Below are 17,917 nucleotides of genomic sequence, written 5' to 3'. Positions count from 1 at the left end.
TCCAAATACAGGAACCAAATCCAGAAAGTACGCACCATAAAAGAATTAATCCTTGTCTAAATAGCAGAAAAACATACAAAAGACCAATGGTAGCTGGCCTGGAGACTGGTGGGACTAGTTCATGACTCTTCAGCTCCATATTTGAAGCAATAATGTTAATTATCTGTGCATTCTACAGGCTGCTGCTGTTTCTGGCTGATTTTCTATGCACAGAAATGCAGAGATCACAAGTGTTCTCAGCTCCGACAAGTCTTTGCTGACATCCTCTTTTTGCTCTATTAATTTAGGTTTTGTATACTCTTCACTTAAAACCATAGGCACAGTAAAATTACAAACCACAATAACACACTGATGCAGGGGGGAAAATCACAGCAAATTTATATTGGGGAAAAACCAACTAAATCATAGTCACTGATTAAATACTAAAGTTTCCGATTAGTTTCAATGCACCCTTCCCTCCATCCCAAACCTACAATGTGAAATATGACTTTCCACATAGATTTTTAGTCCAGGAGTTATGTGGATTTCACTTGTGTGTTAAATGAGGTGTGGGAGAGAGCTGACCTGACCCTCACCAAACACAGCGGAGGAAAACAGCCCTGCTGCCACCAACAGACTCAGGTGGGTAGAAATACAGACCCTTTAATAGGCCACAACCCTCTCGAGTCACCATGACAAGCATTGAGCCGTTCAGCTTTACGCAGAGCAGCAAAACCATCCGGCACAGAGATCTTACGTCAACAGCTTTCTGTAGTGCTCCAGCTCGGCCGTCACCTTCTGCAGCTTCAGCCCCGTTGTCTCCACTTGATTTGTTAGATCTGAAAAGAAAAACACGGGTTTCACGGCTGTGTTGTACTGAAATAACGCACTTTTATAGATACCGTGGTTTATTTGCACGTAACTCCTCGCTCCCACCTCCAATAGGCACTGCCATAAGTCCCACCGCTGCCTCCGAACAAATGACCCTCTGTGAAAAACACGGCCTTATGAATTGCAATATTTGAACTGATTTCCCACTGCTTACAATCCATATAAGCCCGCTATTTATATTTTCTTAAGAATAAGAAACGACTTGTACTGAGAAGGCCGGGATGCAGAACAGGTTCCTGGTTTCTGTTCGTATCTCGCAGACACCGGCTCTACAGCAAGAAGCTGCTTTTCATTTGTTCGGGGGGTTTTATCCTACCAGGAAACATGAAATTCAACTAAATGTAACTATGAAATGCTTTAAATCATGGGGTTTGTACATAATGCTGAGAGCAAAAGCACGCAGGAAGGTGGACCTCAAAATAACCTGCTAATGCTGCTTCATCTAAGACATTGACACTGACTTACTGGCAATACATATTTTGTATTACTCTCTACCCAAATGTGATCTTTCAGAACACATCGCCCACCAGTTTCAATCAGCCGTTGCCTTTTTCCCAGTACATATCCCACCTCTTTTCATTTGGACAATTAGTTCAATTTTGTTTTCCACTTGGAAAAAACCCTTTTTTGAGTGGGAACTTCAGAACAAGATGAACTACAAATACACACACACTCTGGAAACTGCATATATGAAAAGCAGAAGGCCATCATAAGTATAGACAATAATTCACCCATATTTGCAGTTACCTACTAGTAATAATTAACTGCAATCTCTATTCAGTCGGAGAATACTTCCCATTTACATCAGACTTTCAGGAACTTTAGGAATCAAAAGGAGCGATTAGATGAGGTTCTACCTGAGAGCATCGTACGTTGGTGTTTAGACAAAACAAGCCTCAGGAATCCATAGGGACTGACGCTCTTCAGCACAGAGGGAGACGATCCCCCCAGCTTTGTGGCGAGGGCTGTTTTCCCTCGACAACAGCGCACAGCAACGGAAAGCGGAAAGGTCTGGCAAGAAGTGAATTAAGTCTTGCGTGTAAATCAAGCTGCGGCCTCGCAAAAGTGAAGTTAAACCTCCTTCGCGGACACAAACACATTCCCACTGTTAATCGCAGCACCGTGTAGCGAGGGCTGAGCTGGGAGAGGCTCGAGGTGAAGGGGAAAGCGGGCTCTGGAGCAGCCAACATCCCCAGAGACATCCCAGGCCAACCGGAGCTGGTGAAGACGTCCCTGCTCATGGCAGGGGTGGCACTGGGGAGCTGAGGACGTCCCTTCATCCCAAACCATCCCATGACTCTATGATCCCCTCCTCGAGCGCTGGGCTCAGCGGCACCAATCCTATTTAGCAGCACAACTTTGCTGCAAACTCTTCAGCTAAAACACTGTTCGCCACTTTTTCACCTGCTCTCCCCATCCCTCCTTACCCTGCGGTGACTGAATGTTTTCCTGTCATGAGTTAAACACTTAGTGGCTTTGCAGGCATGAGAAGGGAATTTTCCTGAAATCAAATCATTTTATTTCAGATTCTACAGTTTCTCGGTATTCCTCGCAGGGTCCCTTCTCAGCTGGGTATGACAAGGACCAGCAGGGACTGAAGGCTGCTGACCCTGGCTCCTAAAGGACACAGAGATGGAGAGTGGTACCTTCTCTTTCCCTGCTCGGATCAGGGCACATTCCCAGCTCCGCAACCCCTGTTCTGGTGCAACAGATGCTGACTCCACCTGGAACTATATATACTAAATAACCAGTAGCGTGCATTTATCCCTGGTTGTCCCTGCCATTCTCCCTGTGACAACAAGTCTGCAGGTGCTTTGGTGTGACTGTGCTCCTCAGACTGAGGGAATGTGGTCGGAAGCTGCTCCACAGAGCTCTTTTCAACCCTGCCCAAAGTTTGATGGTTGTGCATGACCACAATAAACAAGGAGGGTAGCTTAACTGCTTGCCAAAAGCCCTGGGAAGCAGTGGTTTATCACCTTTCAGTGCCCTCACAGCGTTCCAGTTTTATGCCTGGACAACCAAGCGCGTTTCCCCTCACTTCGCTGGGAAAGAGCATCCACGCTCATCCAACAGAACCCCTGGAGATAAATCACTGGCAACTCACAACTATTTAAAGGCTCTGTGTGTGACAGCATTCTTGCCAAAAGTTCCTCTCAGCTGTTGAAAAAGAACTTCTCTGCCAAGCTCCCATGGCAATCAGAGCCGGGCAGTCACTGCGTGATCTGTGTCCTGTTATCGGCACCAAAAACCTGCATGTTAGACACAGAACCACAGAACGCGGGACCGAGCGGCCACGGCCGCTGCTCCCCGCACAGGGAATCGTGGCCAAGCACACGGAGGACAGATCAGACCACCTGCACTTACTGTCCTTTACTTTCCTTTGTTTAACCGGCCATTCTTCGGTCATGTATTGTTCTGTACGCTTTTCCAAAGCTGAATAATTCAACTTTGATTTCCTGTCATTCACCCTGACGTCGCCTTACGAAGTAAACGGCTCTGAGTTCCTACAGAAAGAGAGGAAACTTTGGCTTCAGGCAGCACGCAGATGTTAGAGGGAACACGTGGGAACAATCTAACATTGAGTTCTACCGCAGCGTGACTGCTTTGTCACAACAGATTAGGACAAAATTGCTGTAGATCAACATCACCGAAGGGAGAGCCCTTTGTCTTTCTTTTCATGGGGACGGCTGCTGCAGAGCAGCTTGTCACAACCACTCCTTTTTGGCAACATAAAATATATATATATATATGTTATTACAGAAGATCTCTGGCATTTCTTTAATTACTACAGTTTCTCTTCCTAGATGTAAGAGTATGGACACAAGTCTGAAATAAAAGAAGAGAGATAATGCGTATTTTGGTTCTAGTATTAATACTTTGGGTGGTCTCTTTCAGCTCCATTTCTTCTTTAACTCCGCTTGTTTGGAGTTTTCCTACTGGCTGAGCATTGGACAAGAGTATTTGCATGAGGGGGTAGATGGATTCAATTATCCGGCTGGTTTCTGCAAGTCTTCTCTAGAGAAAGTTCCCAAATCAACGGGAGCTGCTTGGCAACAAGTCCCAGGGATCAGACCCACGGACGCTAAATAATACACATTTCAATCAAGCTGGAAAAATATAGTACGAATGAGGAGAGCAACGAGGAGACGGTAATACAAATGGAAACGTATGCTGAATAAAGAAAAGCATATTCAAATGCTTATGTAAAAATGTTCTCCAGCAATGAAAATAAAGCTTGTTGCAGAATATGCAAAACCAACAAAAAGCGCTCATGCTTTGTAACGCTGATACTCATTTTGAAGTTCTAAGTACCACATTTTAAAGACTCTTCAGTCCAAAGCGCTCTCAACGTTGTTTGAGTTTAATTCTACTAATCTTTGTGATTCACAGTGTATTTTCCCCTAGTCGTACACAGTCACAATTCACCTTTTGGGCAGCACACATGACCATTCCGGCCGTCAAACAGGGACAAGCGGCGGGTGAGGGTAGAGACTGGTTGGGCTTCGAGCAGGATCGTGTTCCCCACCACGTGAGACTCTGTTAGATGGGGACACAGACCGAGGGGACGCGGCTCAGAACACGCACAAAGAAAAGATAAGAAAAAACAATACAAAGAACCGAAGTTGGTGACTGTTTCCTCTTTTTGGGCAAATCCCCGTAGATGCAGCGCATGGTATCTGCAGAACACCAAGCGCCACGTCTGCCCATCAATTGGTTTCAGGAATTTGGCCACCCAGTTTGCACCCTCTCACCGTGCTGAACGAAGGCTCCGGTTCCAGCTCGGTAAACAGCAAAACTGGTAGAGTTTCAGTAAAAAAAAAAAGCACCGTAAACTCTACTCCCATTGGGTAGGCAGCTGCTCTGGAAGCCATCAGTTTTGCAGCTAATTCATAACAGATTCCCTGCAATATCAGTTCAGAAGCACGTGTGATCGAACCACGTAATTTTGTACTTTTCCTGCAAAACCTACCAAAAAAATCCAGGCTGCTTTCTGAAAATGTTGGTCTCATCTAAATAAAAGCTCAGTGTTTTATACACATGCAAGAAAAGGAAGGTTATTTGTTGGTAGTTAAGACTTTCTAGAGGTTAATGTGCACATCTCCAATAGCTCCTGCAGACACGCAGACCCAGCCGGCACTTGGGACCCGTTTGCTCCAGCAGCACCAGCCCACTTCTATTAATGCTACACCAAATTCAGATGTACACTTAACACAGATACTTAAGTACATTTATTTAAGGAGCATACTAGAGAAGCTGTGAGAAATATGAAATACATACGTGAAAAATTATTGTGTCAGACTAGGAATAATTTGCTTCACTGTATGTTTCTAAGGAGACCAAAGAAGCAAACTGAATACTCAAAGTTCCTACATGCAAAGAACAGAACTATTTATTTTTGTTTATAATATTTAATGTACTATGTTCTCTAAGATAAATTATTTTTTGTATACACAATAAAGTGCTTATTTGTGACTCACAGGCCTGTCTGGAAAGAGCCCAGGGCCGGACTCCAGTGTACAGATTGACATCCTTTCTGGAGACCCGAGCGGTGCCACCAGGAAGTCTCTAAATCACCAGGAGCTGCCAGGAACCGGGAGAACATGCCAGAAACAGGAGCGCCTGTTCCTTATCTCCCCCCGCACATGTTGCTGATGGCTGCCAGGACCCAGCGCTCCGGACCTCTGCTCTCAACTCGTACTTCACTTCCTTCACGTTCGTATATAAAACAAGCAGAGCAAAAGCAAGATAAGAGACCAGATTCTAAATTATTTTGGGCGGTACAAATCTAGAACACGCTCAGTGCCCTCAAAAGAATAAGCCAGCAACCACATACACCACACAAACACAATGTCAATCTATCCCAAGGCCTTACAAAGTGTTTAATTAGAGAAACAACATCAGCTTGGCAAAACCAGCTCCCCTTTTTGTCCCCAAGTGCATAAGGGACGTGTCACCCGCACTTTTATGGCCAGGGAGACGGTAGACACGGCATTTGCTCCGCCAGGGCTCACACTTGGACTTGCTCTTTAAGGCTGAATTTTCAGCAGAAGTTCCTGCCTTTTTGAATCCGAGCTAATTGGGATGTGTCAGAACTGCTCGTACCGGCCCACCAGCCAGAGGAGGAGGAGGAGGAGGATGATGCTCTTTTCATCGGGTTCCTCTTCCACTCAAAGCGCCTCCTGAAAAGCGCTAATGAGCCATTGCTTCGTCTAACCCATGTGTCACATTCTGCTCAAACACCAACCCTGCGTTCCCCAGCTCTCACCCTTGCAACTCTCAGCACCGCAGCTGGAATTAATTAAAAAAACCCACTATTTCAACAGTACTTGTAGCATGAATAGTGGATATTTGAACCGCAGCCTACTTAAAACTACAGGAAACTATTCTCTCGTCGCATTTGCAAAGCTCTTCCAAGCGGTCTTTAAAGTGTCATTAAAGACACTTCATGCAGATGAAAATACGGCTCCTTCTATCCACGAAGCGCGATCGTTCCCTGCTGGAGCGTCCCGCTCGTCCTCCAGCTGCCGCTGCTTCCACAGCATCTCTCATCAGTTTATTCCGCGTTTACGTTCAGTAACTTCAACAGTATCAAAAGACTTAAAGGCCATGTTTCATGCACACAGCCAGCAATCTAAACCTGTAACTGTAAATAGGCCACAGAAAACCTGCATGACTTGGTGAAGAAAAATTCTTCCATGACTGTGATTAAGTGGAGGAAAGGATTTGGATGGCAATAAAGAGTCCAGGTATTCCCTCCTCTCTTTTAGGGGAATGTGTTCTTCTGCTGCTCACAACCCTAAGAATACACACAAAGATGCTACCACGAGGCATTATTGATTTCTTTTTCTTGTGAGTTTATCTGATTAGACAATTATTCAGCAGACCTTGCCCCGTGTTGAGCATTTTTCCAGCCCTGTCGTCTTGAGTGATGCACAGCGAGCCTGAAAACTGGTAGGAAAGCAGCAACCAACTTCACTGCTTTGCCAAAATATAACTCACTGCTATCATATGAAATATTCCATCATTTACTGTTCTATGATAAATACACAAAATACGGATCTTCAAAATATCGGCTGCAGAAAGCAAAGTCCTTTCAAAATAGAGAAATCCCAAATCCTTCTAAGTTTTGGGTTGTTTTCTGGATCATTGAGCTATTCCAGCACCAAAGAGGGATATTGGCTTCAAAGTAGTTTGTGGGGAAAAAGAGGCAAATTAAACCAAAAAACCAGCCCCCCCAACCCATGGACACTCTAGATCTGATTTCCTACACATTAACTTTGTATGGTGTAAATCCACTAATTAAAATTGATTTTCACTAAGATGAAGTGATGCAATTAAAAAAGTGTTTTTCCCACTACTTTAATACAATGGGAAACTCATAATATTTGATGCTTGTTTCATGAAGAAAAATAATGCTGTGTATTTCTAAGAGGACATTTGTATTGCCAGTGCACCAACCACCTTTAGTACCCCAATCCAGCAACAAGTTCCATAGAGAGACTGTGTCTTAGTGATCTATTCAGGAAAGGTAGAATAAAAGCACCTGGGCCAGCAGTCTTGAAATCTCCTTCTGGATATCCACATCAAACATTTTATAGTTTCTTAAGAACTTATTTATTATTAAGGGCTGCATTTTTTTAATTCATAAAAACAAACTTTAAAATGCCTCACATAAAACCACCTCCTTAGCTGGTACTTCAGCTGCTCATTAAGATTCTGCAGAGTCCTGGTATTCTGTATGAACTCTTTATATGATGTTTCCTTTGTGTTTTCTCCACAAAATGTCTGCTATTTCAGGATTTTATTAAAAAAAGAGACGGGAGATGTGCAGAATAAGCGAGTGAAGCAGCCGAGCCCGGGGAGCGGGGTCACCGTGACCCTGCTGCTCCAGCTCGACCCGCCGCACCGCCTGGGAATCCGCACACACCAGCCACCCTGATAACTTCCAGCCAACCCATTACATTTGCTTTGTGTTGTTTTTTTAATCCCTTGTCTCTGGAAATGTATTTTAAACAGGCAAGCAAGCAGGATTGATAATAGTGCAGTGACTGATAATACTGCAGCGCACTTCATGGGCTTCTTGAGGGCAGGAGTGGCTCTGTACAGCACCCCGAATTATGGATTCTCTTTATCAACGTCGACAAGCAGCTTCCGAAATATTCCTTTGAAGTGGATAGAAATAAGACAAAAATATCAGGTGGCAACTCTGGGCTAGATCTCCTATCAGTGCTGGCGGTGGAAAATTATTAATAAAGATGTGAGCATGGATAAAAGTAAGAGTTTAGGCTCCTTCCACAGTCACACCTTCCTTTTTGGTCGTCACATCGAAGTGAAAAATGATCATTTAGTTCTGTAAATGCCAAATTCGTTCTCTTGTCAAAACCAGAACTCTGCAGTTGCTCGTATTCACACTCAATTCCAAGAGCGGAATAACTGGTGAGAGCTGAATCACAAATGTCCTCCCAAATTAATTTTGGGGAGAGCTCAGGGACAGTGAATAAGTTTACATTCCATCCTTAAGCCTTGATACTCATCACCTGGGCTGCTCATTAAGACATCTTTACTTTCCAATTTGCTCTAGAGGTCAAGAAGCTCACCGGATCATACCGTTGATATTCCTTGGAAGCAAAGTCGGGGAGCGCTCTTCACCACTGGAGGCGCCCAGGGGCGGGATGGAGGAAATAAAGACCAAAGGGGCAAACCCACCAATGTGCTCCATGTGGGATTTGATCCCATCACTACAGAATGTACAACCTACAGCATCTTAAACCATAAATCTGGAACAGAAAACACAAAAATGTACAAACAAAATCCACCAACAGTGCTGATGTAGACATAATTCTATGGGATTTATGGGGACAGAGCACAATTTTCATCAGAAGCAGGTGAAGGGGACATTTTCATCAACTCTTCTCTTGGTAAGAACATCATTAGCTCCAGGTGATGGCCTGGGGGTGAAAGAGAACTGTGGTGTGTGCAAAATGGAGATGCTGGGACAGCGGGGACAGGACAGTTTGCAGACCCACCCTATTGACACCTTAGATCTGCTCAGTGAAACACCGGCCCCCATGTGGGGTCGGACCCTTCCCCAATTCACGGACAGCAGAAGAAACTAGAACCCAAGTGCTCGAGATGGACACGGGAGCTGTTGCTCAGCTGAGGACACACAGAAAGTAAATTCCACACTGCAAGCACTTTTCTCTGGTCTTCTGAGATTACAAGACAATTCTTTATAGAGTTAAAGGTGGGAAAACCGAAAAGGCACGAGAACAAACTATGAACTCATTGTTTACAGGAACCTCTGAAGTAAACAGCTTTACAAAACCAAAAAGGGAACTCAATGAGGGGAGCTTTCATATCAGCATAAACGTAACGATACAAATCTCACGTAATGATATGAAACCACGTATTTCAAAGCTTAAAAGATTGTCTTATTAGGCTCAAGGGCCTCTTAGAGCAAGATGAGACACGCGAGGAAGCCAGATTCGCCTATAACTGCCAGTCCAAGTTCCTGCTCCTTCCTTTGAACCACACCATGGATTCAAGCGCTCAGTATGCAACACTGAATTAAATGGACTTTAGACTTTCTGCAACGGCAGCGAGCACCAACATTCCAGCCCCCGGGAACGTTTATCGTGCCCACAAACAGCCGCTTCACCGCCAAAACTTAACTCCGCAATGTGTAAAATTATCCGAGTCACACTGAACATAGCATCTTATAAAAGTAAAATCTACAGTTTTGGAACTCGTATGTGTTGGTGCTTACAGCAAGGCGGGAACCACAACAGCCTGCGCACCAGCACTAACGAATTTAACTTGGGCCACCCATGAGTCTATTTTAGTCCATATAAAAAGATTAAAAGACTTTTCAATACAAATGAAACGTTGAAGTATACTTGAGAAGGAGTTATTTTTGCATTGAGATTTTTCAGTTTTGACTAATATTTCCACCTCAAAAATGCATGTCAAATGTGATGGTGTTCTCCTCGAGGCAGCCGGGTAGTAGAGCCGCTTTGAAAACTGCAGAAATTCACATTTCTAGAGAATGGTAAATGATAAATGATCAAAGTGCTTATGACTTATCACTGCTTCTGTCTATTTATACAAAGATACTCCTAAAATGAAACTGGAAATAAGATTTCTGGTCATACTGAATGCAGAAGAAAGCCAAGTATTAGGGCAAAACGAGCATTTTACATACGCTCCTTCTTAACGAATGCAACAGTGTGACCCAAACACGACACTACACCAGCACGTACCAGAAAATTGATGCACAGATTCTGAACAAAATATCTGTCACATTATCCTCAAAGCGACACACAAATCCTTACATTTAGCAGCACTTCTAGTAGAATATACCCATTGCCGTATAAAGGAACTTTGCATTTCTTTGCAAGGCACAAGACCACACTAAAGACCAAACAAACTTCCTTTTCGTAAGCGCCACTCTACCAGCGAGAGAGGAAAGTCTAATCAGCCACAACAAATCACTGCAGTGGGTGTTATCACATTTTGGAGCCATCACCTTGGCCTCTTTGGAGCGATACTGTCCATTTGGGTGATTTCTGGAGCCGTAAGAGCCTCCCAGCTCGATCTCTAGGGTTACTTCAGCATAAATAAAGACAAAAAGTGAACATTAAGAAACAAAACACGCGGAATATTCTAAACTATGTAATTTCCAAATTTCACACCGCGGCGTTGTAACAGTCAAACCCGGCAGTGAGGCATATGCACAGATTATTGTGATACAATATGAATCTCTCAATGGAGAAGAAACAGAAGTGAATGAATTTTAGCAGCTTTTCCAAACAAGCTGCAAGTAAAACATGAGGAGCCACGTGTGACCTCCCGCTCTCGGGACAAGCAACGTGGCTTAATCACTGCAACTAGTCAACTCCTTCAATTTTATCTTTTCTAGTGATGTTATCTTGAGCTTATTAGGAATTTTGGCTTTTTTAGTTATATTATTACCCAGGCAATTGTCCCAGATACGTAATACATATTACAGATATAAATTATACATATGCTATTGAGATTGTTTACTTGTCTTGAAAAAAAACCCAACGATGCAGTAGAGGCCATTTACGTATTCCCAGCACTTTATTTCACATTTCCTTAAAAGTGTCTCCTAGTGATTTTACATAGAAGTCAAACAAAAAGGTACAAATTTTCTGAAACATGTCCAACTCAAAAAAGGAAATTGAAATAGAATTGATGCATTTCTTTCCATTTGCTCACGTCTGCAGAAGAAGAGGCTGCGGTTAACAACTGACAGCTAAATGTATTCCTTGTGTGGATGCTGCCTGCAAAATGCTGTAGTTACCTGCTTATTTCTATCATTCAAACACATCCTTCCTGACACTATTGTTATACAGGGAGAAAAAGATTGCGTTCAGCAACATAGGTTGGTAACTCACGGGGTGCTGTCTGCGGTTTTCTACAGCGCTGTCTGCCATTTGATATTATCACGGATATTGAAGGATCAGTGAAATTCCTTCGTCGTGACAAGCACCGAGACCTACTGCTGGAAATGTGCAATTGCACGCTGTGCGGACGGCAGCACGGTAATCGCTGTGCCAACTCCATGACTCAAAACTACACCCAGAACAGCACAACCTTGATACGTTTCTTAAAATGTCTCATTAGACAGACTCATACTTAATGAATCTTGGAGCAAAGCGACAGGCGTAGCCTGACCCACTTTCCAGTTGTGATGCCATAGCAAAAAATCCTGCCTGGCCTTCCACTCAAAAGGAGAGTATTTATTCTGATTTTATTTTTTCTAATTTTTCTCCCTGATGTTTTACATAAGATTGACAAGTAACAACATAATTCTATCACCACCATTATCACTGTTTTCCTCCCTCCCTTCATTCTTCCCGCGCCTCAGCTGAGTCCTGTTCCCAGCAGGGCACCGGACTCTTCAGAACAATACATCATCTTTCTGACGGCACAACACCCACGTTGCATTCGGGCCCGAGCCGGGCTGTTGAACACCTTCACACTAACAACCACAACTCCAGTGCTTTTAACATCGTTCTTTTGCATTTCATTTTACTCGGAAGTTTGCTTGAAACGTCAAAATTCTCTTACCTAATGTTTCCTTTTGTAGCTCACGGCATCTACTCTGCAGTTCGTTCCCTTGCTGAAGTGAAGTTTGAAGCTGTTGAGTTTTCAGCTCGACCGTGTCGGCCACCAGCGTCAGATGTTTCACTTTTTCTTGGAGGCATTCGTTCTCCCTCTGGGATTTTGCTAATCTTTGATTCAATTTGGGTATTTCTGAGGAGGAAAAAAATGTAGATTGTTGTCAAACTTACCTTCTTCACTAAGTAGTATTACACCTGATAGATGACCTCAGGACTTCAGTTGGGGTTCTGCTGAGAACGCGAAGGGCCAAAAGACACGCTTTGTGCAACATCGCTTTACACAGATAACTTGCACTTAGCCAAACACCTGTTATTGACAAATAATACTAATTTTATTCTAAGCAATAACACGTACCTCCTGCAAGATCAAGTGACAGAGATACTGGAATCCAAGCTTCTTATCTTAAAAAGATACAAAACCCATTGTTGACGCACAGAAAAACAAGCCTTAAAATGCTATGAATGTCTTTGAACCTGAAGATGTCTGCACAAACGCACACTCATATTCGCTTTACTGGCGAGAAGTGGGCAGAGAAGGAGCACAGGAAGAGAGGAACCTTTAGGGACACACAACACTCCGTCTAATTAGGAGATGAAGTCATGAAGCAAAGTGTGTGATATTGACGCTGCCATTTCAGTGAATTGTTCTCACAAAAACTCAATGCTGAAGAGTGATTTTCCGGTCATGCTCGTGGTGGGCTGGGCTGGGGCGGCCCCGCTCAGCTCTGCCTGCTCCCAGCAAAGCCATCCTTGAAAACAGGAAATATCACTGCTCATTCCCCAGGAAGCACAGGCTGCTGGGCAGCTGCTATTCCAAATGAAACTACATATTTTCTGAGATACTCCCTGCACGCAGGTTTCGCTTAGGCTGTGATTTTGCACTGGGGTTCGCAGGGTTTCAGCAGCAGAACGATCTGGGAGATGCACATCGCCCATCACACCTTTATATTCCTTCTCACAGGGACAGAAAGTGACAGCAGCTCACCTACTTCTTTGCTATGTGATAACCCTTATAAAACTAACCTCCGGAACTAATAGCAGCTCATCGACTCATACACACACAGCATAAGAAAGGAATATGTAGATATATAAATATAAAAATTACGTGCAACAGCCTTTCAAGTTGCAAAGTCAGCGCAGGGCCTGTGTGGATGCTCTGGATGTGTAATTACACTGAGGCAGAGCAAGGATGGTATTCAAGGATAAAACTGAATTTTCAGGAGACACGAGGCAAATGAAAATATCACAAAGGCTTTATGTTGAAATCATATCCATAGACTCATAGTACATATATTATTTCTGTTTCAAATAATAGTATTTATACTATTTCCATTTCAGTTGGACCCAAACAATTAGTCCAGTACGCTAATCTAAAGGGAACCGGACTGAGTGGAACCCAGTTCACAGCAGACAGGGTCTCCTGATACTTGCAACTTGGACAAGTTAATGTCAGAATTAGAAATAATCTGATTAATTTGACCTTCTAATTTACTGTGTTACACTCAACCACCAAAATATATTGTTATTAATATGTTATTGCCAGGTGATTTACCTGTCAAAGCTTCTTTGCTAACAGTCTTTATTTGTAGAAAAATTTCCTCTTTCATGGCAGCCCAGTTGTCCAGGTTGCTGGAGATGACTTCTTTAATACTGTCTAGCTCACTTCTAATAAAAGGGAAGAGGGAGACGGCCTTGTTCAGGGTTGAGCAATGGTGTTCCAATGTGTTTCTGCAAGACAAAAGAATAACACCAGGCATACATTCTTTTAAATTACAAACTTGGGAAACTAAAGTAAACTTGACAACTGCTTTTCTGTTGTATGACAGTTTATGCTATATTGGGTTACAATAATATAGTGTATGAAATATGCTGTATATTGGATATATTTATATTAAGTTTCTCCCTTCTAAATGTTGATTTATGGTGTGAATTTAGGGGTTGTCGTATGCAGGGACAGGAGTTGGACTCAATGATCCTTGTGGGTCCTTTCCAACTCATGACATTTTATGATCATCTGATAGAGCTTAAATGTATAAATGAAGAAAACTGTGCTATTGCACAATCACTTTTTATTGTGAAATCACATTAATCATGTTTAAATGACTATACGTCCAATCTTATGTTGACTCTTCATAAACAAGACACGTAAGAAATACCGTATTTCTGATGCATTACAACCAAGTGGTACACGCTCGCTTTTAAGTGTTAATTAATGTTTTTAAATTTGTGAAGAAACAAACTTGTTGCTCATAGCATCAGCAACTAGCAGTGCTATTTTCCAGTTGCATTTGGCAGCACTACAGCATCTCAGTGTGCTGGAAAAGCAAGAAGCACTGGGATGGTTCTAAACACCCTGAGCACGTCCAGCGAATCCTCCCACCTGCTCACAAGAGGCACAACATCAGCATTTCCTTTGGGGCTCTTACCTGAGCACCTGGGATTGCTTATAGGCAGCTTCCTTTTCCTCTTGGAAATACCGCAAATCTTCTTTTGCGTTTTTTAACTCCTCTTGCTTGGTTTTCAGCTCCACCGTTAGGTTTTTTATTCTATAGATGCAAAGAAAACAATCAGAAAGTATTACTTGCACTACAAACCAAGCTCTGACTTTTGTTTCAGCTTTACATTAAAAACATGCTGAAATACGATAATCGCATGTTTCAGACTGAGGTATCAGATCTCCAGATTGAGAGAACTTCATCTTCTGGCCACTGTGCGAGCAACTCTGCAAAATAACACCCACAATACATTTGTAAAGTACTGTGGAAATGTGCATGTCCAATATCAGCGCTGTGCAGTGCTATATAAACACCTTCAGAATCCAGTGTTCATTCATGGATACGACACAGAACTCACCCATCCTCCAAAAACCATCCGTCATTATGAAAACCTCGGTTTAAAGTCCAATGTGGGTACCAGCTCAGGGGCTGCAGCTCCTGCGGGGCAGGGCCATGTCCCAGCAGGACCCACCGCTCGCCTCGCCTGCAGGACTCAGCCAAAGTCAACCAACAGCAAATCCTAAATATTCCGTTACTCTTACCATCCTTTTTTTCCATGCACATTGTTTCTCTCTTCCTTAATTTCAGGCATTTGCAAAGATGAATTCAATGAGTCCCTCACTTCCCTTCGCTCTCAGTTTCACACTCACGACCACAGAACTGTACTTCTGCATTGCTGAATTCATTCATGCTGCTCAGCAAATAATAATTAAAAATACGCATGTGAAACGTATTCCCGTCCATCATTTTTACACTAAGTGGCATTTAGGTCTCTGTTGCTTCACAATGGCATTTTAAAAAACCAAAGAGAAACTTTTCACAAAAACTGTTTCCACCAGATGTTATTTCTACATACTTGGGCAATGACATTAGCATCAAAATAATCAAAAATCTCAAGTTAGTAAGATTATTTTCCTACATTTTTGTTACACAAGAGACCGAAGGAGATACTCTCACAACACCCTCTGTAAGTATTTGCCTTAAATAGATGGAAAAGTCTTTTAACGCTTCCTTCTCCTCGATACGGAACGTGCTTCATCACAACAGCACGTCAGGGATCCTTAAATGACAGTGCAGGTAAACATGTTCTGCATTTACATCAAATCTGACACCAAGAAATATCCTAAATCCAGGATTGGAAAAAAAGGTTTACTGTTATCAGGACGCACAAATACATTGTGAACCCTCCCTCCCATTAAAAAAGCAAATGAACGTTTGTGACACCTGTGCTTCAATTGTGTTTCCTTAAATGAGATTACAGCACTGCAGAAGTAGAATATTTGTGCTGGTGGAAAAATTTACCTTTTGAGCTTTTTCATTCCAGCAGCGGTTGTGACCTGTTTATTTTTCAAGCACAGCTCTTGCCGGGTAAATAAACACATTTTAAAGACGGTTCTTGCGACAGCGTGGGACTTATTCCCACAATTGTAATGAAATGAATGGAACAGGAATAACAAAGACTTGAGTCCAATTCCCTTCCCGTGCTAGAAGGGACACACACAGAGCACTATCTGCTCACAGGACAACGTCTTCATTTTCCATTAGCTGCAGACAACCATTCAAATAGAGTTTTCTAGCCCCAAAAGTACAACTACAACGATACGCAACTTTTAAACGCAGTCTCTTAGTGAGCTTGCACCTCTTACCCTTAACTGACTGCAAGAAGAGAAAGTGAATGAGGTGTCTACTGGTGCCTCATTGTCATGAGGATATTAACAATATTGGAATTGACAAATATTTTACAAAACCAAAGGATGGCAGGCTTTAGTTCCATTTTAAAAAGAAAAAGACTGATTTATAGTAAAAAAAAATATAACAATTAAGCCATAATATTAATGTGCATTAGTTAGTGTTATCAGATGGATCATCTGTAACACACTTGCACTAGAATGCAAATTTTTAAAAAGTATCAGTCCTAATAAAGAAACTTAAATCCATAGAGCTCTGCCAATGCCACACTGAGCACCTGCTTGTTCAGAAGCAAGTTGTTTGGGCTCAACCGTGATCACTTAAATAAGCAAACAAAACAACTTACTAATAACTTGAAGACATTTCTGGCATTGCCTTGCTGGGAAAATTTACCTACACCTACCTGTAAACTTCCTGGAGACCGAGAGTAGGAGGGGAGAGAACAAACTCTGTTTGACTGCACTCGGGGCCAGAATCAGACTCGTGTCCCTGACTAACAAGGAAATGTCCATCCCCTCAACAGTCACAGAAATCCAAATTATTTCTGCAGATGATATATTCTGTTAACCATACCTTGATGAAAAAAGCAGCATTGATTTACCATTGAACAATAAATCAAAACTGCGGGGTCCATGGAAACTGCATGCTCATTTTCTGGTCTTATGCATTCCAGAATAGGCAGTATTGGAGGATCTTTTGGCTTAAAAAAGAAATGTGAAAGTAAATACAGACACGTTTTCTTCCTCTTTCCATTCCCGAGATTTGCTGTAACAAGATTAGCACAGAGCTGCAGCCTCCAAGTGCAAAGGGACCTTATCAGAATGTTCCGATTCCCACACAAAAGAGCAGGTGGAGACGGCAAGACAATTGCACTTTGTCTCCTACCATCACCAAGAGGAGGAAGAAAAATAAGCATGTTATTTTGGTGATATTTAGCACAAAGGGAAAAGTTCAATGGATCGTTAAATGCCGGCATTACGAGAGAATTGTGAGAACATACTGATCCTCTGCCCTATAGTTCACACGAACTGTGAAAATTAACGTCCTCTGTTTGCAGGCAGCGTAAATTCACTTTCTTAGTGAATACAAGAGGAATCCTGCCCAGAGTGGGAGGTGAATTATAACATGTTAACTACCAGCGCTGACAACAAAAAGAATAGCAGGAGGAAATAAAGAAGTAGTTGCGAGGGATTCTTGCCAGCAAACAAACATGCTCATTGTCCTATGGGGAATGACAAGAGCAATTACCATGTTTGTTCGAATTTCAGATGTTGTGTTTCACACGGGTTAAGATGAGACGAGCGGAACTTTGCAGCCCACACTGTGCAGCCCCTTTAGGGGTCCCAGTAGGACCCAGTTCAGCCTCAAAGAGCAACTGCACCCCCAGTTGTCTGGAGTCAGCAGGGACTGCACATAGAGGAGCCGGGAACGTACCACCAATTTTAGACGTTTCACTACGGTATTTTCTGCCCCGTGAAACTCCAGGACCTGCTCGTTGGCATTTCAGCATCTCACATTCCTCCCAACAGCCCCGTCCGTGTGCATCCCTGGGAAGGAGCTGAGGATTCATTCACAAATCTGGCACAGAATGCATATAAAACTGCAGCTTCAAACTCACTGCACATAACATCATCCACAAGCTTCTTCATCATTGTCTTTTTTAATATTCTGCTCAGCATAGACTATTCAAGTTAAGGCTATTTAAAGTCTTCATGT

The 17,917-nt window shown here is 42.8% G+C and overlaps 1 protein-coding gene across 1 annotated transcript; it reads right to left on the bottom strand.

Annotated features, from left to right (window-relative positions):
- Positions 1 to 732: 732 nt before the first annotated feature.
- LOC308043521 (uncharacterized protein) lies at positions 733 to 17,654 on the bottom strand (the record flags this gene model as incomplete). The annotated part of the gene is made up of 6 exons (XM_080349678.1): positions 17,636 to 17,654; positions 16,775 to 16,901; positions 14,444 to 14,563; positions 13,570 to 13,745; positions 11,989 to 12,150; positions 733 to 818 (listed from the first exon to the last, which is right to left on the bottom strand). The coding sequence occupies exons 2-6, from the start codon at positions 16,792 to 16,794 to the stop codon at positions 733 to 735; spliced, it is 564 nt and encodes a 187-aa protein (XP_080205804.1). The 5' UTR covers positions 16,795 to 16,901; positions 17,636 to 17,654.
- Positions 17,655 to 17,917: the final 263 nt, after the last annotated feature.

This window comes from Nesoenas mayeri (assembly GCF_963082525.1).
Source record: "Nesoenas mayeri genome assembly, chromosome: 9".
Classification (NCBI taxonomy): Eukaryota; Metazoa; Chordata; class Aves; order Columbiformes; family Columbidae; genus Nesoenas; species Nesoenas mayeri.
The sequence above is the reverse complement of the archived record's forward strand: the minus strand, read 5'-3'. Positions and strand labels throughout refer to the sequence as shown.